Genomic DNA, 25757 nt, shown 5'->3' with positions numbered 1-25757 from the left:
GGTGCATGGAGTGGGGACCTGTGCCTCCCTGTGCACCTGAGCATTAGTTTGTGTCCGTGTCCATACACAGCCGGCGTGAGGCCATGGACAGACAGACAGTGGGACTAGACGAGAGACGGCCATTGCAATGAGGGCCCAGCCAGTCCCCATGTGTACCAAACTCAGGGAGTCTCCCCTCTCCCCTGGCCCTTGTCTGTACCGGTCTGAACAGGTCTGGGCACAACCTGGGCAGGAACCTGGGCTTCCACCACACCAGGAAGGGGTGGCCGGAGCCACAGAGCCATGGCGATTCCGGCAGGGGTCAGTGTGGCATTCCTCAGGAAGTTGTGCGGCCAGCACAGCTGCCCTTACGTGAAGACAAAGTCCATTCCTACCGCACCTTTTCACAAGGCCTACCAGGAATCCCCAGGCACCGGCAAAGTGCAAATGCAAATCCAGCTTTATTGGCAAAAAGAAACTGTAGACCTGACTGGAAATTCCCACCTGGCCCAAGCAGCAGCACCAAACCAAGAGGAGGAGGGAGAGAGGGAGGACAGAGGGGAAGGACTCGGGGGAGGCAGACGAATGGGGTCTGAATGCGGATGTGGCCTGGGAAGGAGACGACTCAAGGCTCCAGCGGTAGGGGAGAGAGCAGGGAAGGGGGAGCAGCCGTGGCCCTGCCACCTAGAAGGGTAGCAGCTCTTCCACGGGGATGTTGAGGGTGACGTCCATGTCTGGGGTACACCTGGCAGGAAAGAGCAAAGAGGGGCCGTGAGAGGCCAAGGTCAGGAGCCAGAGTTACAGGGTGGGCGAGCATGTCCTCGGGGAAGCCCTGCTCTTTAGAACACAGGCACTTGCTTGGGGAGCCCCACCCCAAAACACATCTGCAACCTCGCAGCCCAACTGTGTGAGGGAGTGCCCATGCACACCGAGACACACTCGCTCGGAACGGAAAAGGAGCAGGTGTGACAGGACTGATGAGGCCCTGCAGAGACCACGGTCAAGAGGGAGCAGGAACTCAGTTCTGAAACGCTGGGGCCCCTCGGGTCGAACTCTGTCTTTGGAGTCGGTGACCCGTGTGGAGACCCGGCTCCGAGCCACCCCGAGCACCCAGTCACCCCTCTCAGAGCCCCTCCTCTCCAGCTGGCACCCGGGCACCTCGCTGTGGGACAGAGCTGGGGGGCCTCCATCCCTCATCTGCCAACGGGGAGTAACGTGACCTCAGCCGTTGGCAGGGGACTGCATGGGATCACGCCGGCGTGTAGCTAGGGCTCGGCAAGTGACGGGCAGTACTCTTCCCACACCGGGAGCGAGAGGAACGGTTCCACCGTGGCCGCTGCACAGCGATCACGTACTTGGGTCTCCGGAGCAGAATGTCTGCAAACACGATCTCTCGCGGGTCCTGGACCTGGGCTCGGAGCTGTCCCACCTCGGCCCTCAATTTGGGTATTTCCTGCTTGAACTGGTTGGTGAACTGAGGGGAACAGCAGGGGAAACTGAGAAGCCAAATTCCACCCAACCGAAGGAAGAAGAGAGCGAAATGGACGAGTAGTACAGACATTCAGAGAAGCGGCCTGGGCTTCGTCCCCAGGAATCCGGGGACTCCAGAGAGGGGCCCCTCGGGCAGGGCGGGCCTGGCTCACAAGTCAGGGACGATGTTCGATGGTCCTCAGAAAGGGGAGGGGACCGTGGAGAATGGAGACATTGCAAAGTGGGGGGCAGCGCATGGTAATGAAGGTTAATGAGGGCTGGCAGAGATGGTGAAGGCCACTCACACAGATAGATGATAAAGGCTCAAGATGATGAAAATGAAGAGGCTAATGATGGTGAAGTTCATTAACACAAGTAATGAGTGATGGTCAAGACAAGAATTGAGGGGTGACGATAGGGGGTGGCTAGTGACAGTAAAATGACGGTGGAGTGGGCGCTGCTTGGTGACGTCACCAACGGGTCATGCCCAGTGATGACAGTTCACAAGGCAAGGCCTAAGCCACCACAAATCCCCTTCTCAGATGAATGACAAGTGACAGCAATGGCACTGGCAAAGAGAAGGGCCAACACCAGACTCCCGAGACCTCCCGAGCACCAGATCAGGACCAGTGTGCCACCCACGGGTCCTGGGGACTGCCCACCCTCCTGCTGCCTCACAGACTGACCATCACCGTCCCTGCCCACTCACTTCTCTGAACTTGTCTGCGTGCTTCACCATGTTATGGTTTTCCGAGATCTTCTGCAGAAGAACCTCCTGGCAGGGCTCCTGGGTTTTCTGTGAATGAAGCAGAGTCTGGCCCCCTCGTGCCTCTCTTCCTGCACAGCAGTGCATGGCAGAGGCCAGTGGGGGCGCAGGGGGCCTGGAGGCAGAGGATGGGGAAGAAGGCAGGCCTGGGTGGAGGGCCCGGAACCCGCCACAGCCACCGGCAACTCACCACCACCAGGGAGTTCAGAAGCTTTTTTCTCTTCATCTGAATCTCTTGAGACAAAGACTCCAGGACCTTTTTGAGCATCTCGTTCAAGTCGTCCAACTCATCCTGGGGACCAGCAGGAGCGTGTTGGCCACCAGCCCTGCCTCCCCGCTGGTCCAACAGGGCAAAGCCAGGGACTCACATACCTGCTGGTTGTCCTTCACCTGCTGCAGCTGGTGCACGAGGTTGTCGATGCGGACCACCTTGACCGGGTACTCATGGTCCATGTAAGTGCTCAGGAAGTTCACTTCCTCCTGCGTCTTCTTGATCTTGGCACTCAGCTGCTCCACCTGCTGCTTCAGGTCTGGAGAGGTCAGGAGGGGCAGGAGGCAGGATCCTCCCTCCAGGACCCCCTCCCACGGAGGCAAAACTCTCCTTGGCCAATGGATTGGGTTCTGGGCTGAAGCCAGCTCACACAAGGCTGGGAGGTGGTGAAAAAGCCAAGGCCCCGGAGAGCCTTTTACCCCCACAGAAGAAGCCGTACAGGGTGGGAAAGAGAAACGAAGCTGGTGCAGCATCCCAAGACTAGTCCCAGCTCTACCACCGACTTGCACTGTGACCCTCACCAAGACCGTCCCTGTCCAGACATCAGTCCCCTCATACGCACGTCCCCAACACAGCAAGCCCAGGGAGACGGGCAACACTGGCTCCCAAGACACAGCCACAGCAGGATTAGGCCTCCCCTGCCATCCTCCTCGCAGGGGATCCCCAGTATCTGAGGCTGTCTGACACTCCATCCCTCTGCTCAGGCGGCTTCGTAGTCTGCTCAGGGGAAAGCAGCCACGGGCTCAGCAGGATAAACACCGGGAGACCTGGCACCTGGCCCAGGCACTGACCCCCAGAGCCACCTTGGCGGGAAACAGAGGCAGGCTCAGACTGGATTCTGGCCCCTAGCTGTGCAACCTTCGGCAGGCCACTTCACTTCTCTCAGCCTCAGTTTCCTCATCTGTGAAACAGGAGAACATTCCCTGCCTCACAGGTGGTTGAAACGGCAGTGTGCCCATAAAAACGAAGACACGTGGGGCCTGGAAGTGCCGAATGCTCCACTGGCCAGCTATCAGCCCTGGATCTCCGCCCTTCCACCGGCCTAAGAGGGGAACTGATGGGCCCGATGGTTCCAGGACAGCAGGCACCAGGTGAGCGCCCTGCAGATGACCTCCCCAGAGGGCCAGGTGAAGATCGGGAAGCTCTTCGCATGGGTTCTTACAGCTCATCTTGGAGTCCTCGTTCTCCTTCCATTCCTGCAGCTCACACTTCATCTGCTGCAGCTTCTTCTCGTTTGAGTACGCCAGGAGGTGGACGATGGTCTGCGGGAGTGGCAGGGTTGGCTCACGCCACCGACAGCATGGCCACTTGGGGGACTCGGCACTGCCCAAGAGGAGTCCCCAAACCCAACCCCACTCCCAGGCTGAGACACCTTCCAGAGGCCGGAAAGCAGCCACCCACTTCCCTAGCCCCTCCCACAGTTCCCCTTAACTCCCGCTTCAGCCAGCGGCCCCACCGCCCAGCCAGGCACGCAGGCCCAAACCCAGGCATCCGTCTCTACCCTCTCTCACCCAGAACATCACCGAGTGGTACGGACTTTATACCCCAAACTGCGCTAAGAGCCACGCCTTTCTCTCTACCGCCACTGCCTTACTCAAGTTCTCTTCATTTCCGGTCTGAAATGTGGCAACAGCTACCCCTGACTGGTCCTCTCCTCTGACTGATCCTCCATGCAGAAGTCAGAATGTGTCTTTAAAAAACAGCAACCTTGTCCCTCTCCTGTTTGAAACCTTCCAATGGCTCTCTGCTGCCCTGTAAACGAGGCCCTCCCCCATCTGGCCTGGGCCAGTCTCACCTCCCTCCGATCCCCTCCTCACACCTACTGTCTGGCCACGCTACGCAACAAGTGGCACCTTGGGCTGGCCAAGCTCCTTCTCACCCCAGGCCCATGTAGCCATTTCCTCTGCCTGGAACACTCACCTGCTCTCTGCCAATTAATACCTATGGCTGCATGTGCCAACCCAAGCATCACTTCCTCCAGGAAGCCTTCCTGATCCTCCCGTGTCTGGGTTAGAGAGCCCCACTGTGCTCTGAGTCCTGAGTTCCCATCACAGTACACACAAGTGTCTTTCTAACTGCTTGTGACCCCACTAGAATGAGAGCTCGATATGGACAAGGTGTCCCACTGATCACTGTTTCCCAAGGGCCTACAGGAAGTTCTCAGGATGAAAAAAAATGAATGGATCAATGAGAGGAAATCGGACAGCGACTCTGTCTAGGTATGGAGAATATTCCACTGAGTTTCCTTGGGCTGAATAACCCCGTATGCCCTTGGTCTCTGTTATGGACTGAATTGTATCCCCCCCACCCCACCTCAAATTCATGTGTTGAAGCTCTAACCCCTAACATGACTGCATTTGGAGATAAGCCCTTTAGGAAGGTAATTAAGGATAAATGAGATCAAAAGGATAGGACCCTAATCCAACAGGACTGGTGTCCTTATAAGAAGAGGAAGAGATGCCAGAGATCTCTCGCTCCCGGTGAGCACAGAGATGAGGCCACGTGACGACACGCAAGAGGCATCCGCCTACACCCCAGGGACAGAGACCTCACCAGACGTCAACCCTACTGGCATCTCAATCTTAGACTTCTAGCCTCTAGAACTACGAGAAATCAACTTTGGTTTTTTAAGCCAAAGCTTCTGTGGTATTTTGCTTATGGCAGCCGAAGCAGACCAACCAAGTTCCCAAAACTTAATTTTCTCTTCACCTCACAGGCTCCGGGGAACTCAGTCTCCTTTCTTCCTGGGCCAACTGCGGTCAGAGAGGGGGCTCACTTCTCCATTAAACCACTTTCTCTGCCTCTCCTTCGGCCCCAACTCCTGGGTCCCCTGTGAACCTTTAGCCCCTCACCACAGCTTCACCCAGCCTCCCCTGGTGGAGGCCGAGGACATTCCCTGGGCTCTCTCTCTCTGCAGTCACTCTTCACCCGGAGACCAGAAGTGCCACCACTGTATGAGGGTGGTAATCTCAGCTGGTGGAAGGAACACAGATCCTGGCACCAGACGACGGCCTGGGCTCAAATCTCAACTCTGACCCTTGCTAGCTGGGTGACCTTGAAAGTGACCTTGAGCAAGTCACCTAGTCTGTGTATCCATTTCTTCATATGTAAAATAAAATTTAAAAAAATAATGCCCACCCGCAAGGTTGTTGTAAGGATACTTGAGTATACACAAAGCACTTAGTATTACACTGTGGAAGTATTTGCTGCTGCCTGGTTGTGATAGCAGCGACTTTCTCTTGTATACCTACTGTGTACCAAGTACAAACCACCCGCCACCTTTGGAATGGGTGCTATTGAGCCCTATTTTACAGAGCTCAGAGGTCAACTCCAAGACTCTCAGCTACTAAGTACTGACATCAGGATGAGCCTCGCCAAACCCGGTCTGATTTCAAAGCCCTGGTAGCTGTGCAAGCGGCCGGAAGAGGCCAGGAGAGGGCGCCAGAGCGCTCAGGAGGGCGGCGTGGTAGGCAAGTCCCAGACCGAGAGGGCAGAGGCGGGGCTGCAAGGCCACCGGTGAGGCCTCACCCCAAAGACGTTCTGCTGCTGCAGCATGCTGCGCATTTTCCGGGCTGAGCTGTCCTCCATGTCTTGGATGGTTTTGATCAGATCCTGATTGAACTTGGTGAGGAAGTCCTCCTGGTTGCGGAGCTCCTGGAGTGAGATCTGCCGGTTCCTGAGCATCACCTGCGGGCGGAGGGAAGCGAATGGGGGCGGTGCTGCACCAGGCGGCCAGAGCTTCCCGGAGTCTGGGGACCATTTCCCTCCCGTCGCACACTCGCCTCCTAGTGGCCTCGACTTGCAACTGCGGCCCGGGCTGGGAGGCGGCTCCCCATTGTCTACGGGTCACAGCACCTCCAACTATTTCATCCACTCGGAAATGCCCATTTCCCCATCATTTTACATCTCTAATGCAAGGATGCAACTTCCAGTTAGTGCGTGTCGCAGTCTAACTGACATATATTTTATTAGTGGGTAAATAAAATAAAGGTGTGCCTTATTATCAATGGCACACCTTTACAATCAATGAAATGTAGTAATAATCATTATAATAGAAAATGCCCCAGGTAGGTAAAAAAGGTGATGGGCCATGTCTGGAGGAGAAGCAAGGAGGCAGACTGAATGATAATTGCTAACGTTTCCCATCAGGCAGCTGAGCTGAGTACCCTTTCATCTCATACAACGCCCCTGTGGAAACAGCGAGGGTCTAAGGGCTTAAGTTCCATCCAGCAGATACACAGAATCCACAGCACCACCACCAACAACAACTGTTGAGAACCTACTGTGTGTCTGACCACTGTGCCTCATTTGGCACATGCCACATGGTGTCAGTTCATCCTCTAACAACCCTGTGTTTACTAACTCAATTTTACCGACAGGTGTAAGCTCAGACAGGTTAAGTGACTTGCCCCAAGTCACACAACCAGAAGTGGGAGTCTGAGGGACCAGAAAGGCAGACCTCTGAGTCTGAGTGTGTCTGTGTTTCCACTACACTGAGACAAGGAGCTGAGCGGGCTTAAAGCTGCAAGGCGTGGCAGAACCTCCAAGTGATTAAGAGGTGGATTTTAGGCCAAGACGCACTTTGCACCAAATCTCAGCTCTGTCACTTACCACCTAAAGGAAACGGGGTGAGCTAAGTCCCCAGAGCCCCACTATACTCATTTCAAACATGGATAACTAACATTCACTTCAGAGAGCTGCTGTGAAGAAAAAAACATTAGTGAGATCATATTCACAATCAGGCTACTTGGTGGCAACACTTTGCACACTCAGTGTGCAATCAGTGAAAAGGAGCTGCTGATGCTCTCGCTGGCTCTAACCCTCCACCTCTGCCGTACCTCTGTGCTCTTCCCTTATTCCTTCTCGTTTTCCTTATTTTTCTGTCCTTTGCCAGAACCCTCCTGCCTTACTATCCCTCAGCTCCCCTATTCCTCACGTAATAGTAAGAATCAGAGGACAAACCTATGGGGTGCTCGTTATGTGCCTGGAACAGTGTTAAGCCCGTCACACCTACCACCTCACCTGGCACTATGATTAGCCCCACCTTAGAGATGCAGAAACTGAGGGTCAGCGAGAGTCGGTAAGTTACCCAAGGTCACTCCACTATCTTGCCTCCACATCTCCACCCCAAAACATCTCCCAAACTGGCCCACAGGAACCAGAAGCATTTTGTGAAAAATGCCAGTCTCCGGCTCACTGAGCCAGCACCAGGAATCTGTGCTTTTAACACACCCCACTCCCAGTCATTTGGATAAACTGTAGAATTAATGGCCCCTGCTCTAGAAATGGATCTTCTCTCGCCACCAGATCTAGTGTAGAAACCTTTCTTTGCTTCTTTCCTGACCCTTACGCCAATCTGTAACTACTAATTATAGTTTATAATTATGTCTTCCCCTCTCCCAATTTCTTTTTCTCCTAGGACTTATCACCACCCAACAAAACATATTTTTCTTATTATCTTGTTTCCTGCCTGTCCCCCCTAGCATGTCACAGCCAAGAGGGCAGGGGCATCAGTCGTTTTGTCACAACTCTTATCTCCAGCACACAGGACATCGCCCAGAGCCCCGTAAGTGTGGGTTTAATGAGCTGACAAGCACCTATTCTCCGGCTGTTTTAGATTCACTTATGTCTCCCGCCACTAAAGCGGAAGCACCATAACAGCACAAATTCTGAGTGCCATGTTCATGGCTATGTCCCCAGCACCTGGCATGGTGCCTGGCACACAGTAGGCACTCTCTCTCGAGTTGTAGATTGAATAAATAATCGTCCTGAGGCTGAGAGGCAGAGTCAGGATCCTACTCCATCTTCAAGAACAAACCAAGTGGGTGGTTTCTACTCCCTTCCTCTGTTTCCCCCTTGTCTCCACAAGTCCATTCTCCACAGGGCAGCAGCACCCCAGGACTCCTGTGAAAATCAGAGTCAGGTCACGTGCCCGCGCCACTCGGGAGCCCTCCAGGGTCTTCCTGTCTTAACACGCCATGTGGAATCGTGGACCACGGAGCCGCACACAAGCAATCCCACTCATCTCGCATCCCAGCATCTTTCCCCTCATCAACTGCTCCGGACACGCAAACCTCACAGCAGCTCGGGGCCTCTGCGCTGCCGCTCCTCTGCCCGGAGCACTCCTCCCTCAGGTGTTACCAGCGTAGCAGCCTTCCCTGACCACCCTGTCTGAAACAGTCATGGCCACTCTCCCCTCTGCGCCTCTCTAGGCCCCTCACCTTATCATTATGCCTCTTCACAAGCCGTTAGCATCACACATACTACACACTTGTCTTGTTTATTGTCTGCCTCCCCCAGTAGAATGCGAGTGTCAGAGGCGATAGGACTGGTGAATCCCCGCACTTGGCACAGGCCTGGGGCACAGTACCGTATTTTACCATGCACAATCTGCACTTTTTGCCCAAATTTTTGAGGGGAAAATAAGGATGCACATTATATATGAGTGGTACTAGTTCTGTATCTACATAAATGTTTTTAATTCTTATATTTATGCTTAGGCGTTAAAAGCGTAACTCTAGTCCTGGCTGGTGTGGCTCAGTGGATTGAGCACCAGCCTGCAAACTGAAAGGTCACTGGTTCAGTTCCCATTCAGGGCACATGCCTGCGGTACAGGCCAGGTTCCCAGTTGGAGTGTGCAAGAGACAATGATTAATGTCTCTCTTGCATATCGGTGTTTCTCTCCCTCTCGTTCTCCCTCCCTTCCCTTCTCTCTAAAACTAAATAAAATATTTTTAGAAAGCAATAACTATCCATATGCAAAATAATACCCTGGAATATGAAATTTTTTTTGTTTGTAAATATAAATAAATAAACCGAATTTAAAAATTTAACTGAAGATTCTTTTCCTGAAAGTTTGGCCCAAAAACATGGGTGAGCATTACACTCGGGAGTGCATTATACCCGGCACAATACTGTGAGTGTTCAGTAAATATTTGTTGACTAAGTAAACAAATGAATGATTACAAGAGGCAGTGTTAGAAACTGGGAGGAGCACAGGTTTTAAAGCCAAATTGTCTCAGTTCATTTTTTTATCAAACAAAAACATGTGAACCCTTCTAAAGTCAGAATAACAGTAACATCAGAAATACAAGTTCCTCCTTTAAGAATGCTGGGCTGCCTCTCAATTGTTTTGCAAAAATTGAAGGTTAAAGGAAAGAAAGATTTCAAAGCAAATACATTTTTTGCTATTTGTTTATATAGTAATCACTGTTCACTGAGCTATTAAACACTTTCTTGGAGAAATTAAGAATTCTTCCACAGTATTTTGTAATGCTTATAGTGTTTAGTACTATACTTTTTGCTATAGACATGAAAGCTCCCTCCTTCTTTTAGTTATTTCAAATATTTTGAAACATCGTTCAGAAGCTGTAAAAAACAATGGTTGGTGAGAAAATTAATTATTCAAAATTGTATCAGTTGATGTAAACAAATTAATAGTACTATTCTAAGCCTTGTTTCAAGATGCACTGTATTCCATGATAGGAATTTCCTGAAAATGAACTGGCCACAGACTGCATTCCTAATGCAGGGACGTGAAAAGGGATTCTGATTGTCTTTCCTGAGTCCCAAACACAACGGCACTTTGCTGCACTGGCTTTGACCCCTGGAACTGCCATTTTCAAGCAGTGTGATCTCACACAAGTCATTTATCTCCCTGCACCTCAGTTTCTTCACCTGTAGAATAGGGACAATGATAAGTGTGTCCACGGAGCTGCTGTGAGGAGGAAATGGGTCAGGTCAGACTCACAAAGCGCTCTGAGCGTGTTTGCTACCCCCATCCCCACCCCCACACCATGGGCCCCAGAGCCCGAGGGAGGATGCTCCGAATACCTTCAGTAGCCGGAATTTGGCCTTTGCAGAGTCCAACCGCTTTCCCAGAGGTTCCTGTGGATTCCTCAGCTGGCCTGTCCTCAACATAGTGGGCTTGGAGTACCCTAGGGCATGGGACAGGGTACAGAGTGAGGGCACAGGCAGGCCTGGGATCAGGTCCCAGGGAATGCGCAATCCACGAGAGATGGCCCAGGCTCCCAGCCCTGCGCACTCACAGCTTTATACTGTGGGACAGTGAGGCACAGGATGGAACTCACACCCACCAGGAGGCTCCTGGCCCCACTCTGGGCCTCGACATAGGGCGGGAGCAGCCCAGGGAACTTCCACGTACACAGTGACCGTGGGTGTGGACAGAGGGGAGGAGGAGCACAGGAAACAGCCAGGTGCCCCCACCGTCTCTCCCACCAACGGGACCACCGGCAAGCTCGAACAGGGTAGGGACTGAGAACAAGAACTAAGGAGCCAGACGGCCCGGGTTGGAATCTAGGCTCTGCCTTCCACCAGCTGTGTGACCTTGTGCAGGTCTCACAGTCTCTCTGTCCCTCCATCACCCAGTCTGCGAAACAGAAATAACCATCGTGCCTAGCTGATAGGGGTGTCCTGAAAATTAAATAAGAAGTTACTGTGTTTTAAAGTGTTTGGGGCCCTGGCTGGCATAGCTCAGTGGACTAAGTGTGGGCTGTGAACCAAAGTGTCGCAGGTTCGATTCCCAGCCAGGGTATATGCCTGAGTTGCAGGCCACAGCCCCCAGCAACCGCACATTGATGTTTCTCTCTCTCCTTCTCCCTCCCTTCCCTCCCTAAAAATAAATAAATAAAATCTTTTAAAAAATAAATAAAGCGTTTGGAAGAGTAGTTAAAATATTGAGTGCTGGATACACATTCCTAGTCTTCTGTTCCCACCAATGACCTGGGAGTGGGCCTCAGGACCACGTGACCAGACAAAGGCTGATGCAAAACCCCGACCGGCTACGACGGACCTACGAGCTGTGGTCCTGCCGGAAAGGCAGGTCAGGGAAACGACCCCGGTCAGAACGAGGCACTCAGAGGGCCTGTTCCGAGAACCCCTGCTCCCTCTCGGCGTGTTCTGCACCGGCAGGAGACACGTCACCCAAGTCACCACAAATGCTGCAGCCGCGTTCTCAGGCCCCGCCAGAGTCCCTGGTTTACATCAGAAAAATATAATTTCTAATGAACCGATACCCTTAGTCCTGGAAAATTTTAGTATTAAGTATTGAAGCGATGAAGTAAATTCAAACGGTTTTGTGTGGACGTACAAATGCCCTGTACAGCGGTCCCCCCTTCTCTGCGGTTTCAGTGACTCACGGTCAGCCGCGATCCGAAACCATACGACGGCAAATTCCAGAAACAACTCCCAAGTTTTCCACTGTCCACCATTCTGAGCAGCGTGAGGAAATTTCATGCCGTGCAGGCCGCCCCGTGCAGCCCACCCCGCCTGGGACCTGAACCCTCCCTTCGCGGAGCATCTCCACACTCCACACGTCCCCTGGCCCTCAGTCACGCAGTGGCCGTCTGCACCGTCGTCTTCAGAGCTGCGGAGGGACCACAGTGCCTGCGTGCGGGCGGGCGCCCTCCCTTCCCTGGACAACGCCCCCAAGCAGGAGAGCCTGCTGCTGGCAGTTCAGACGCGCCACAGAGAGGCCGCCAAGGGCTTCCTTTGAGTGAAAAGGTGAAAGTGCTCAACAAGGAAAGAAAAAAATCATGTGCTGAGGTTGCTGCGGTCTGCAATGAGAACAAATCTTCTATCCGTGAAATTGTGAAGAAGGAAAAATAAATTTGTGCCAGTTTTGCTGTCGCACCTCAGGCTGCACGAGTGACAGCCGCAGTGCACAGTGCTTGCTTAGTCAGGATGGGAAAGGCATGAAACCGTGTGTGGAAGACATGACATCATCACGGCTCGGCGATCCTCCTGCTGCCCTGTCGTCAGAAGGACAGCGGCAGCCCAGTGCTCTGTCACCAGGCCTGCTTCCCTCACCTCGCTGCACCGCGGGGCGCAGATGTTGTATCATCCAAGAAGGGTCAGCACAGTACAATAGATTTTTTTTAAGAGGATCTATTTTCTTAAGATTTTATTTATTTTAGGAGAGAGGGGTAGGGAAGGAGAGAGGGAGAGAAACATCAATGTGTGGTTGCCTCTCCTGCACCCCCCACAGGGGACCTGCCCACAACCCAGGCCTGTGCCCTGACTGGGAATCGAACCGGCAACACTTTGGTTCTCAGGGCGGCACTCAACCCACTGAGCAACACCGCCCAGGGCACACAATAGATTTTTTGAGAGACTACCTTCATATAACTTTTAATATAGTATATTGTTATGATTGTTCTGCTTTTTTTTTTCATTTTCATAGCAGAGTGATTCTACATATTTATCACGAAAATCACCCAATCCAGTTTTCAGGTCCCTTAGGGGCTAATTTTTGGCTAAGTATATGTTTAGGATTAGACATGAACCAAAGGTCATAATTACAGGGAATGATGTTTTGGCCTCAATAAAATAAAGATCTTTCTAATAACAGGGTTGTCTATACCCAGAGTGGGCTGCGCCAGTGAGGGGAGGTACCGGTGGGTGGCAGGCTCCCATCCTCGCAGCAGCCCCGCACAGTCCCGGTGCCCACCTATCAGGAGACCGAACTGTATTCCCCCTTATTATTATTATCACCTATCACAGGAATGTCCGCGTGGCTGCCTGTGCTCTTGGTGGCCGCCTCTCGCTGTAGTGGCTGCTTGTCACCATAGTGGTACCTCTCTAGGCAACAGCTGCCTCTGGCACTAGTAGCTGCCTATCACGGATTGTTCTACTTTATTAGTGTAATATTTTTTTAATTTTTAAAATTTTTATTTATTTATTTTTAGAGAGAGGGGGAGGGAGGGAGAGTAACACTCCTATGTGAGAGAAACAACGATCCTCTTGCACACCCCCTACTGGCGACCTGGCCCGAAATTGCAGGCATGTGCCCTTACTGGGAATCAAACTATCCACCTTTAGGTCAGCCGACTGGCACTCAATCCACTGAGCCGCACCAGCTAGGGCTAAATTCCAAAACTTTTTTAAAAACTTAAGATTAACTGTATTTAGTGATTTATTTATTATATGTATGAGATTTACTTCAATAACCAATGGTTTCTGTTAATCAGATAAGTGAATTATTTAGAAATGAAAATAAATATACTCATTTTTAAACGGACCTTAAAAGATTTAGGGGAATTTAACCAAGTTCCAAAATCCCCCTTACAAGCATTTATAAAAATAACAAGATTTATAAATTGAACTTAAGTACTTAGGAAAATCTATAGGTTTAATCATGACTATTTCTGCCCTGGCTGGTGTGGCTCAGTGGACTGAGCACCAGACTGGGAACCAAAGGGTCGCTGGTTTGATTCCCAGTCAGGGCACATGACTGGGTTGCAGGCCAGGTCCCCAGTAGGGGGCACACAGGAGGCAACCACACATTGATGTTTCTCTCCCTTTCTCCCTCCCTTTCCCTCTGTCTAAAAATAAAATAAATAAAATATTTTTTAAAAAATGAGTATTTCTTTTCATTAATGGTAGTAATCCTGGTTTATCTTCTTTTTAAATTAAACTTTTTAGGATAAGTTCAGGTTACATGCAGTTTTAAGAAATAATACAGAGAAATCCTATGTACCTTTAACTCAGTTTCTCCCAACAATAGCATCTTGCAAAACTAATTACAGTATCACAACTAGGATATTGACATTAAGACAGGCAAGATACAGAACAGTTCCATAACCACAGGATCACTCATGTTGCCTTTTATAACCATACCCACTTCCCTCCCCTCACCATCCTCTCCTTACCTCTGTCTCTGTCCCCTAAGAATCCCTAATCTGTTCTCCATTTGTATAATTTTGTCATTCCCAGAATGTCATATAAATGGAATCATAAAGTATGTAACTTCTGAGACTGGCTTTTCTTTTTTTTTTAACTCAGTACAATTCTCTGGAGATTCATCTAGGTCATTAAGTGTATCAATAGTGCTTTCCTTTTTATTGCCAACTAGCACGCCATGGTATGGATGTACCGCAGATTATTCAACCATTCACCCACTAAAAGATACCGGGATTGCTTCCAGTTTGGGGGTACTATAAATAAGGCCGCTATGAAATATTCATGCTCTGGTCTTGGTGTGACAGTAAGTTTTCATTCCTCTGAAATGCATGCATAAAAGTGCAATTGTTGGATCATTATGAGAAGTGCACGTTCAGTTTCATTAAAAACTGCCACGTTCTTTTCTAGCATGGCTGCACCATTTTATACTCCCACCAGCAATGAATGCATCATACAGTTTCTCCTCTTTGCCAGCATTTGATGTTATCACTATATTTTCATTTTAGCCATTCTGAGAGGTGTGCAGTGACAACCCACTGTAGTTGAATTTGCATATCCCTAATGGATAATGATGTTGAACATCTTTTCATGCGCTTATTTACCATCTGTATATCCTCCTCAGTGAAATGTCTCTTTATGTCTTTTGCCCGTTTCCTAAGTGAATAGTTTTTCTGTTGAGTTTCGAGAATTTTTTGAAAGATTTTATTTATTTATTTTTAGACAGAGAGGAAGGGAGGAAGAAAGAGAAAGGGAGAAACATCATTGTGTGGTTGCCTCTCACATGCCCCCACTGGGGATATGATTCACAACCCAGGCATATGCCCTGACTGGGAATTGAACCAGCACCCCTGTGGTTGACAAGCCGGCGCTTAATCCACTGAGCCACACCAGCCAGGGCTTGAGAATTCTTGATGTATTCTACACAGCAGTCTTTTGTCAAATATGTGGGTTTGCAAATATTTTCCCCAAGTCTGTAGCTTGTCTTTTCATCCTCTTAACAGAAGTTTTCATAGAACAAAAGGTTTCTGTTGTTTTTTTTAAATAAAGTCCAACTTATCCATTTATTTCATTTTTCTGTTATGGATCAAGCTGTCTGTAAAGTCTAGGAACTCTTTACTTGGCCCAAACATTTTTCTTCCCTATTTTTTTTTATGGTTACACTTTTACATTATTTTTTCTTTTTTTAAGACTTTATTTATTTCTTTTTAGAAAGGGGAGGGACAGAAACATCAATGTGTGGTTGCCTCTGAAAATGGTCCTTTCATCAGGACTGAACACCGATGAGTACACTTCCAAGTTATCGTGTCTTCCAGTGGAATCCAGCCTGAGCATTACACACTGGACTATGCGTTACTTAACTACAAACAACTTTCCTTTTACTTTATAGTTAGGGCATTATGTTAACTTTTTATTATATATGTAGGTAGGTTATATTACCTATGAAGTTTATTCCAGGACACTAAAGGAATATCACAAAATAGTAGTTATTATTGGAGTGTTGGGTCTGGTGAGGTTGAGCAATGATGCTTTAAAGAGATCTCACTCAGCCCTGCTCGGTGGACTGAGCATTGGCCTATGAACTGAGCCGAAAGGGTCACTGGTGGGATTCCCAGTCAGGGTACATACCTGGGTTGTGGGCGGGTCCCCAGCTGGGGTGCATGTGAGGGGCAACCAGTCGATGTAGAAGCAACCAGTCAATGTTTCTCTCACACATCCATGTTTTTCTCCCTTTTTTTTCTCCCTCCCTCCCCACTCTCTAAAAATAAATAAATAAAATCTAAAGAGATCTCAATTAACTCTCACGACAACCCTATCAGGAAAGTGTAAGTATCCTCTTTTTACAAATGAGAAAACTGAAGCTCAGAAAGATAAATGCCTTTCCCAAGACAGTAAATGGCAGAGCCAAGATATGAAGCCATGTCTGCCCGAGCCAAGGCCTCAGAACTCCCCTGGCAGAAATGACAGCGATGTGGCTGAGATCATCCTGCATTTACCAAGCCCTGTTTTCTCTTCCTCCTGGACACAGAGCGGGGCTACATTTCCCACCTTCCTCTGCGCTTACAGGTGGTCAGATGACTGAGTTGAAGCCACTGGAATATGAGTGGGAGTGATACTGTATCACTTCAAATCTGGGCCATATTCTTGCTCTCTGTTCTGTTTCTGCTGCTGGATGCAGAAGTATCCAGCAGAGGACTTCAGTGCCTTACAAAATGTCACAGTCACAAGGTTAAAGGAGTCCAGGTCCCTGAATAATCATGTAGAAAAGATTTCCTTCTCCTGCCCAGACCCACAAATGTACTTTGACATATCTGAGACATAAGCCACTGTATTAAGACTTGAAATCTGATTGTTGATTAAAGTAATCCGCCTACTGCAATATACAAGGGGGGACCCAAAAAACAATTTATTTATAAAAAATTGTGTATTGGTTCTTACATGTTTAAACTTCAGTCACCTTCCAAGTACTCTCCATTTGACACAATACACATATCGAGACTTTTTCCACTGCTCAAAACAGTTTTTGAACTCGTCGATTTTGATGCCTATAGTGCTGCTGCCGTGTTTTATTTCACCTCGTCCACATCCACAAAATATTTCCCTTTGAGGACTTTTTCATTTGGGGAAACAAAAAAAATTCACTCAGGGCAAGACAGGATGAATAGGAATGGTGGGGCATGAGGGTCATGCTGTTTTTGGTCAAAAACTGCTGAACACTCAGCACAGTGTGGCCGGTGTGCTCCTACATCACCCATCATGAAATGGGCAAACATGTTGAAAGTCTTCAAAAAAAAATTCACAAGCCCTGGCTGGCGTAGCCCAGTGGATTGAGTGCGGGCTGGGAACCAGAGTGTCCCAGGTTCGATTCCCAGCCAGGGTACATGCCGGGATTGCAGGCCATGACCCCCAGCAACCACACATTGATGTTTCTCTCTCTCTCTCTCTTTCTCCCTCCCTTCCCTCTCTAAAAATAAATAAATAAAATCTTAAAAAAAAATTCACTGAAGCTGAACACAGTCTCTCACAACAACACCAGCTGGTACACTGATACAGACGGATTTCTAGAACACTCACCCATTGGGGGAAGCCTGTGCTACAAGGTGCCCACCTTCCAGAAGATAATTCCAGGGGTTTGGGGGGGCTCCATTCAAAAATGGTGTCACCAAGAGCCAAGAACATCCCCTCTGTCCTATCCCCAACTCCCACACCAGCCCCCAAGTGACTCTGCTCACCTGGCTGGATGCTAATCCAAGTCTTCATTTTGCTTTTCTTGGGGCCACTGGTTTGTAGGACTGGAAGCGTAGTGGATGTCTTGACTTTCGGCTTAGGCTGCTGCCATGGACCACAATCCTACCAGTCGTAACAGAATCAGTCACACAGCCTGGTGGGTTCAAACCCCAGTTTCACCCCTTACAGCTACCTGTGACCTTGAGCAAGTGACTTTATCTCTCAGGACCTCAATTTTCTCATCTTTAAACTGGCTCTAATTATAAACCTACCTCCATAGGTTGGTGCGAGAATCCTGAGAGATATTTATAAAGTATGTGGTAAGTGTCCCATAAACACTATCACTTTTTTTATCTGCCAGAGTGTACTAAGCACATTCCAAGCTGTGAGGTGTTAAGAACAGTGAGAAACAGAAAGTATGGGAAAGACCCAATGGGAAACCAGAGTAGCAATTAGACATAAATAAGAGAGCAACATAATATATACCCTTATATTCTGATAAGGTAGTGAGAAAACTGAGGTTCGGAGTCATGCGCCAGTCCCACAGCAAATGTGTGACACAGTAGGTCCTGGAACTCAGGTCTCCGGACTCTACCACCCGGGACAGTGGCTTCCGCGGGGACAGCCGGCTGAGGATCAGCGAGCCCCCCTCCTGCGCCCTGACCATCCCGAACTCACCAGAATCGGGAACTTATTGTCTGTGGAGCGACTCCCAGAGTGAAAAGGTCTGGAAAGAGTTGAGACAGGAAAGAACTTCCATCATTCCCAACCCATGGGGATGCAAGCAGGGGCGTGAAAAAGGCATGGAGTCTTGAATCCAAAACCGCAGTTTACTAGGGACTCAAGCCAAGCCAGAACCCAGAAAGCAGCAGTGAGAGGCGGGGCTACGGGGATGTGGGCGGAGAGAGGGCGGGGTCAAAGTCCGCGGGAGGACCTCCCAGCCAGAGCTGGGCTAGAGGACACGCATGCGTACTTCACCACATCGCTATGCTCCTTTTACCTACTTCGGAAAGACGCTCGCCATTGGAGAAAATGGATGAAGCGCCGTAAGTCTGTGGGCCACTGATCTCTTGGGATGTCTATTTATTCGGCTTCTTCTCCATCTTCCTTGTCTCAGCGAGGATCGCCTGACAAGTCAGGCCACTCAAATTTCCCCTGGAGACTCGATGCTTCCTCTTGGTCTGCGTCTCCAAGGAAACGGACGCAGATTACCGAGCGCCTAGAGGGTCCAATCTCGCAGGGCACAATGTAGCTCTTCTATACATTCTTCTCAACTTGGTTTCAAATATCCCTCAGCAGGTCCCGCCCAACATCTAAAGAACTATGTCATATTTCTTTCTCATCAAGCCTACATCACTTCCTTCCCCATCCATACTCTTGACTTTGCTTCCTATTTCACTAAGAAAGTCACGGAACCAGTAAACTCAAAGGTTCACATCACCTCATTTGCCCACCTACTCTCCTCCCTCCTTGGACTATTTATTTTGTCTACTAAGACCGATTCCTACAATTCCGCACTGAATCCTATTCTCGCTTTCTCTAAGATACTTCCCCAGCAATTCACCCCGCTTTCTCCCATCACCCTCTCCTCTGTATTATTGCCATTGGCATACCAATATATTTTAATTTTTTTCTATTAAAAAAAATAGTGATCCCTGGCTGGTGTGGCTCAACTAGTTGGAGCATCACCTTGTAACCAAAGGTTGCAAGTTCAATTCCTGGTCAGGGTACATACGAAGGCTGCGGTTCAGTCCCAGGTCCAGGCGTGTACAGGATGGATGCTCCTCTCTCACATGGATGTTCCTCTTCCCCTTTCTCTCTAAAAGCAATGAAAAATGTCCTTGGGAGAGGATCAAAATGTTTTTAAAATAGTGACCACTTTCGTTCAGCCCCCCCCTCCCATTTCTGTTTCACAGCAAAACAGGTTTGCCTACTTTGCTTCCCATTCCTTTCTCCCTCTTCAGCCAGGCTCTCACTGTCTGCCTCTCCACTGAAACTGCCCTTGTCAGCACCACCAGTAACCTCCACTCTGCTAAACCTCACAGTCGCGTCTCAGTTCTCATCTTATGTGACCTGTCCACAGCATATGGCACAATGGGTCGTTCCCTCCCTCCTTGACACACTTTCTAAACCTGGCATCCAGGAAACCACTCTTGAGTTGCTTCCTACCTCCTTTTCTTCTCTTTTGCTGGTGCCTCCTCTTCTCCCTTTATTATCAGATTCCCCCAGGACTCAGATCTGGTCCTCTTTTCTTCTCTCTCCGCTCTCACTCCTCCATGTGATCCCTTCCAGTCTCATGACTTCCTATGTCACCTCTATCCAGATGCTTCCCAGACTGACATCTTCAGCCTCTCTCCTGAATTCCAGCCACATACATCCAGTTGTCTACTCAGAATCTCCATTTGGACACCGAATAGGCAACTAGCATGCAGTGTTTCCCCCAGAACATTTCCACTCAAGTCAAAATGACAGCTCTCTTCCTGGAGTCATCCAAATCTGTCAGCAATACCTTCGAAGTATGTCTGGAATCAGGCCTCTTACTACCACCACCCACACATACTCCACTTTCCTCTCAGGCCTGCACCACTGTAGTATCAGCTCCCACTCCAGCCCCACTCCAGTTCTCTCTCCACACCCGATTTGCTAGATGGAGCATAAATTTAAAGTGCATTCCAGTTTAAAAAAAATAACTTAAAGCAAATATAGTGGTACCTCTCTACTTGTCCTTGATTCGTTCTGAGTGGCAAGCAAGCAACAAAGTCGTTGAAGCATTTTCTCTTGCCAGGTGACATCGTAACTTATACAAGTTGTAGCAAGTGCTACACGTGGCAAGCAAGTGCTACACATGGCAAGCAAGTGCCTACATGCTGAAACATTATTTTGTCACCAAAATGTGACAAGTACTAGGAAGCTGACAAGTACCACAGCAATTCAAAATCATTTGAACTTGATTCAGGAAATGTTACTAAAGAATCCCAGGCCAGCCCTGACTGCTGTGGCTCAGTGGGTTGGGCCTTGTCCCACAAAGCGAGAGTTCTCCAGTTGGATTCCAAGTTGGGGCACATGCCTGGGTGGCAGGTTCAGTCTCTGGTTGGGGCATATGCTAAAGGCAAGCAGATCAATGTTTCTCTCTCACATTAATGTTTCTCTCCCTCTCTTTCTCCCTCTCCTCTCGGTAAAAATAAATATATAAAATCTTAAAAAAAAAAAAAAGAATACTAGGCCAGAGCTCCCAACCTTATCCGCCTCTTTAAAATCGTAGGCAAATGTTTTAAATTGCACTGCACACTGTAGTAAACAGAGGAGACCTCTACGGTAAGTGATCAGCTGGGCACTCTGGCCATCCAGGACCCTCTGGCTTGTTCCTAGAGCTGAAGGAATCACTATGTCAGGCAACCCCATTTGCAGATCCTACTGTACCACAGCACTCCAGCTAGGAATCTCTATACCATGAAACAGTTAAAAAGTAGGAGGTAGCAATATGTGGCAAACTCAGGTGGTTGCCTACCCAACACCCATTTCTCCCCATCCATCTCAGCCAACAGCCCCTGATTTTATTCAGATATGCACGATCTTAGAGGAGGTAGGCCCCAGCCCTAATCCCAGCTCTCCCTCTGGCAGTCCTGACTCCTCGAAGCCAGGCTGTGGGCCCATTTCCCTTGCCAGTTACAGGCTTAGTCTATGCATCTGGCCAAAGAGGAGGGTAGGAAGTCTACTCAGAGCCTTTTGGGAAAGATTTTCATCACACTTAAAAAAAAGACACTGCAAAAAAATTCCCGCATCTGCTTCTAGATACTGTCACATCTGTATGGAATTCAAGAACTGTGGAACTGGGAGGGGAGTTAACTGAATGGAATTGAGGAAAAGAAAGTGGTGGTGCCTGTTCCCTTGATGGCATTTTCAAGCGATTAAATTAACCAATCCTGTTACTTATCTAGGAAACACACTGCGCACCAAACTCGTTAACACAGGTTATCTCCTCGAACCCCCACATTCCTCTGACAAGTAGATATTAATACCTCTTTGTAACGGATCCATGAAAACCAAGTCGTTGGCCCTCGGGGACCCGCTGAGAATGGAAGCACTCGGATTCACACTAGGGTCTCCCTGACTCCACAGCTAACCTTTTCTCTCACTGAAGTTGGAAAGGTCACTGAAGCACCCTGAAATGTACAGCTATACAGAAAGAAAGCAATGCTGACAAAAGATGTTAAACACATCTCCTCAACCACCCAAATTTTACCGATACTTGCAAAGAACCAGTTGAGGCAAATGACACAGGAACAGATTCCATCCAGTGCTAACTTGAGCCAGGGAATTGATGATGTGTAAAGAGGTTTATTGGAGAGCCTGATGCAAATAGTCCTTGATCCACAGGTCAAAAGCAAAGAAGTTTAATAAATAAATATAAGTCATCTGTTTATAACTAGGGGCCCCCTATTAACTCTGCCACTTGGCCAAATAATTTAACCCTATCTCCAAGTCCCTGTGTAAATGGGTAATTACAGCTTTGTCTTGGAAGATTCTATGTGATAAGGCTTGCATTGTGCTTATAACAGTTCGGGGCACTTCGCTCAATGTATTATAACTGTCATCGAGTATGCTGGAGATCTTTTTTTTAAAGAAATAATGGAATATAACTTACTTGAAAATGTGTCAAAAAAAAAACAAGGGCTGATGGATAGCGGTGCAGTGTGATAGAGGTATAGTAAAATTTTAATGGTAAAAAGTTAAAATAGTAAAAAGCTAAAGGTCAAATGTTCACTGTAAAATTCAACTTTCTGCATGCTTGAAAATGTTCACAATACAATGTTAAAAAATCGCACTGTGGTACGCTTTGGGAGGACAGAGAGCTGCGTTTTGTTTTCTTTTAATAGAAAAGATACACGAAAGAAACCAAAATGGGCGAGATCTCCTTCAACGCTGTCCCGCCTTCGGCTGTGGGCCGTTGGTAATGCTGCTTGAATGAAATCATCGAGGACCGCTTGCGAAATACCAAATCCTCGAGAGCGAGGCTCAAGGCTGCCAAACCCTCGCGAGGGACAGGGACGCGCTCCAAGCTCCCCATCCCGCGCCGGTGCCCAGGAGGTGGGGCTGGCGAGCCCCGGCGGAAACGCGGCTCGGCCGTTACCAGGGGGTTCCGGACTGGCGCTGGCCGCCCCGCGCCGCTTGTAAATATTTTTGGCGGGGCGGGGCAAAGCAGCATCAAATTTCAAAAAAAAAAAAAAAAAAAAAAAGCACCCCAAACCCCACAGCACCGCGCGCGATGGGCGCCCTTTGGCTGCGGGAGCGAGTGGAGGATGCTGGGAAGGAGGTAAAATGGCCACCGGCGGCGGCCCGGAGGAGGAAAGGAAGAGGGGGCGGTTGCAGCTTCTGACCCCCGCGCGCCCAGCGGTCCGGGCTGAGGAGAACGAGGGCGGCCGCGAGAAGATGGGCTGGGCCCAGGTGGTGAAGAACTTGGCCGAGAAGAAGGGTGAGTTCCGCGAGTCGCGGCCGCCGCGGCGGGAGGAGGAAAGCAGCAGCGGCGTGGGCGGGGGGCTTGGCGCCCCCGCGGGCCTGGCAGCGCCGGGTCTGGGTGACTTCCCCCCGGCTGGCCGAGGGGACCCGAAGGGTCGTCGGAGAGACCCAGCCGGCGAGGCGGCGGACCCCCGCAAGAAGAATGGCTCAGCAGAGGCGGGCAGGAGGAAGAAGGCGGAGGGGGCGGCCATGGCGACCCCCAACAGGCCCGGCGCGGCTGAAGATGCGGCCGAGCGGCCGCCCCTGGACGAGCCGGGAATGACGGTGGCGGGCTCAGCGCCTGGCCCGAGCAAGGGCCGCTTCCTCGTGCGCATCTGTTTCCAGGGAGACGAGGGCGCCTGCCCGACCCGGGACTTCGTGGTCGGCTCACTCATTCTGCGCTCCATCGGCATGGACCCCAGCGACATCTACGCGGTCATCCAGATCCCGGGCAGCCGCGAGTTCGACGTGAGCTTTCGCTCGGCGGAGAAGCTGGCCCTGTTCCTTCGTGTCTATGAAGAGAAGCGCGAACAGGAGGACTGCTGGGAGAACTTCGTGGTGCTGGGGCGGAGCAAGTCCAGCTTGAAGACGCTCTTCATCCTCTTCCGGAACGAGACCGTGGACGTGGAGGACATCGTGACCTGGCTCAAGCGCCACTGCGAAGTGCTGGCCGTGCCCGTGAAAGTGACCGACAGGTTTGGGATCTGGACTGGGGAGTACAAGTGCGAGATCGAGCTGCGCCAGGGGGAGGGTGGAGTCAGGCACCTTCCGGGGGCCTTCTTCCTAGGGGCCGAGCGGGGCTACAGCTGGTACAAGGGGCAGCCCAAGACGTGCTTTAAATGTGGTTCCCGGACCCACTTGAGCGGCAGCTGCACGCAGGACAGGTGCTTCAGGTGTGGGGAGGAGGGGCACCTGAGCCCTTACTGCAGGAAGGGCATCGTGTGCAACCTTTGTGGCAAGCGAGGACACGCCTTTGCTCAGTGTCCCAAAGCGGTTCACAATTCCGTGGCAGCTCAGCTGACAGGCGTAGCCGGGCACTGAATGCCCACCTGCTTGCCAGGGTGATTACAGAGCCAGTTTATCCCTCTTAAGTGCCAAAACTTTTTTTCAAACCATTTTCTATCGTGTTCGAAGGAGATCTTTTTAAACTTATAAAAGACATCTCTTTATGCCTTTTTAAATCAAGTTTACTCCATTTCGGCCTTTTCTGAATTGATGACTTTGTCATCAGTAATGACTACCGAGAACTGTAGTGTGGAGATATGTCTCCAGCCCCTTTTTGTTTTTTAATTTTGTTTTTGTTTTCGGGTTTTGTTTGTTTGTTTTTTTTTGTACTTGTTACTTTGTACGCCTTGCCTTCTCCCCAGACTTTACCCCTTTGGGCTGCCAGACTCAATTTTACCCCCTAGGACTAGGTACGAAGCCCAGCACGTGGTAGGCACTCCATCAGGGTTGACTCGAAAACGTTGTTGATGGTGGCTTCTGTTGGGTGTCTAGCTTTTGCAGCTCTTTCCCTCCCTTTTAACTTGCTGCTTCTAATCTGTGTGGTCTGAGAATTTGTGAAACCAGTGTTGTTAGAAGTGTATGTAATCTGAGTCAGTAAACTCTGAATTGTGGCCGAGGGCCTCGCTTACGGCATTACAATGCATGGACGTTGGGACAGCTCTTTTGGTGGCTTAGAGGCCATTTTTCACAGAATCATGGAATCCAGAATTTTCCTGTGGGAAAGGACCTAAAAATTGGTTTATACCAATCCCCTGGTTTTCCAACAGTGAAACAGGCCCCAAGAGGTTAAGTGACTGGGTTAAAATCACGTAGCTGTCTGGCGCCCACGCTAACCGGAGTAGAGTTCCCTGACCCCATGCCCGGTGCTCATTCCACTACCTCTCACACTTCACAACATTTTCCTCAACACTTGAGGGCCCTGAAAGTCTGATCTCTGCAGAATAATGTGCCCAGAAGAATGCTTAAGAAATCATCTGGGGGAGGAAGCAGAAAAACAAGAGTTTAGCAGGGGCTTCTGAATATTGGGGGCATATAGAAAAGGGACAAAAGAATATAATCCAGGGTGCGCTCATTGCTCCCTGGGGTACCACATCTGGGTTACAGTGTGCCTGATCTTTTGGGGCCTTCCCCTTCCCCATTCATTGCCACCAGTGACAAATGGGGGTGCTCCTGTGGAAGGAAACCTACGAAAGGTTTACATTTGCACCTTAGCCTCAATAGTTAGAAACCCCAGAGAAGACGCTAATGGAGTTCATCTGCAAGCTCCTGACTCCCAGGAGAAAGGCTGTTTCAAAGTGGAATTACAAGTGAGTTGTTAACTCCAAAGTATACTTGCGAAACAGGCCAGGAGAGAGGGCTTTGGGTCAACTGTTAATCAAGTTAAAGGAGAAAAGACAATACACTACTTTTAGTTTTTGTCTTCCTTTTGTATTATATTTTGCTATTTCCTTGTGGCTTAGAATGTAAAATCCATTGTTAAAAGTTTTGTTCTGAATAAATATTTATCTTTTGTATTGCTAACACTGCTGTGTTATTTCCTTTCAAAGTGTTAGATCCATGGGTACACAGACCCTAGTTCAATCCATACTTCCTACACACCATTTGTTTACCCTGCAAATACAGCTCCAGCCCCTTTGGGCAACACTTAGCACCTCCTCTGTTGTGCCAGGCCCTTTGGAGTTGCTCCCCCAACCCCCAAACCCAGTGTGCTAATCACTTAGCACACTGTTAAAACTCAAGTTTCAAGTCCCTAACTCAGCTCCAAGGAATTGGAATCCCTTGAGCGAGGAGAAACATTTTTTAGCAAGCATCCCCATGCAATTCTGATGGGCCGCCAGGCTTGAG

General features: G+C 49.5%; 2 protein-coding genes across 4 annotated transcripts; one reads left to right on the top strand and one right to left on the bottom strand.

The window, feature by feature from the left end:
• Window positions 1–423: 423 nt before the first annotated feature.
• On the bottom strand, window positions 424–19224 carry C9H20orf96 (chromosome 9 C20orf96 homolog). Of its 3 annotated transcripts, none has more exons than XM_036009676.1 (11): window positions 18416–19224; window positions 18090–18138; window positions 17417–17534; window positions 10320–10423; window positions 6015–6173; window positions 3649–3748; window positions 2588–2862; window positions 2406–2507; window positions 2159–2245; window positions 1335–1453; window positions 424–724 (listed from the first exon to the last, which is right to left on the bottom strand). In XM_036009676.1, the coding sequence occupies exons 1-11, from the start codon at window positions 18433–18435 to the stop codon at window positions 664–666; spliced, it is 1194 nt and encodes a 397-aa protein (XP_035865569.1). In that variant the 5' UTR covers window positions 18436–19224; the 3' UTR covers window positions 424–663. The 3 variants fall into 3 exon arrangements, with proteins under 3 accessions (XP_035865569.1, XP_035865570.1, XP_035865571.1); XM_036009677.1 differs by having other exon boundaries at window positions 2588–2745; window positions 18416–19223; XM_036009678.1 differs by lacking the exons at window positions 10320–10423; window positions 18416–19224 and having other exon boundaries at window positions 18090–18402.
• A 3268-nt stretch (window positions 19225–22492) lies between these two features.
• Window positions 22493–25433, top strand: ZCCHC3 (zinc finger CCHC-type containing 3). Its single transcript, XM_028524728.2, has one exon. It carries the CDS (start codon window positions 22731–22733, stop codon window positions 23946–23948), a length of 1218 nt encoding a protein of 405 aa, XP_028380529.1. The 5' UTR covers window positions 22493–22730; the 3' UTR covers window positions 23949–25433.
• The last annotated feature ends 324 nt before the right edge of the window (window positions 25434–25757 follow it).

This window comes from Phyllostomus discolor, chromosome 9 (assembly GCF_004126475.2).
Source record: "Phyllostomus discolor isolate MPI-MPIP mPhyDis1 chromosome 9, mPhyDis1.pri.v3, whole genome shotgun sequence".
Taxonomy (NCBI): Eukaryota; Metazoa; Chordata; class Mammalia; order Chiroptera; family Phyllostomidae; genus Phyllostomus; species Phyllostomus discolor.
This window is presented reverse-complemented; position numbering and strand designations above follow the sequence as displayed.

What these genes read in the sequence shown, in the direction of transcription:
- C9H20orf96 (XM_036009676.1), bottom strand. Translation starts at nt 18,435, where the DNA reads ATGGCGAGCGTCTTTCCGAA. An exon ending in AGCAGCAGAACGTCTTTGGG is followed by an intron (nt 3,749 to 6,014) that starts GTGAGGCCTCAC and finishes CCACTCCCGCAG; the next exon opens with ACCATCGTCCACCTCCTGGC. An exon ending in ACGCAGACAAGTTCAGAGAA is followed by an intron (nt 1,454 to 2,158) that starts GTGAGTGGGCAG and finishes TGTTCCCCTCAG; the next exon opens with TTCACCAACCAGTTCAAGCA.
- ZCCHC3 (XM_028524728.2), top strand. Translation starts at nt 22,731, where the DNA reads ATGGCCACCGGCGGCGGCCCGGAGGAGGAAAGGAAGAGGGGGCGGTTG.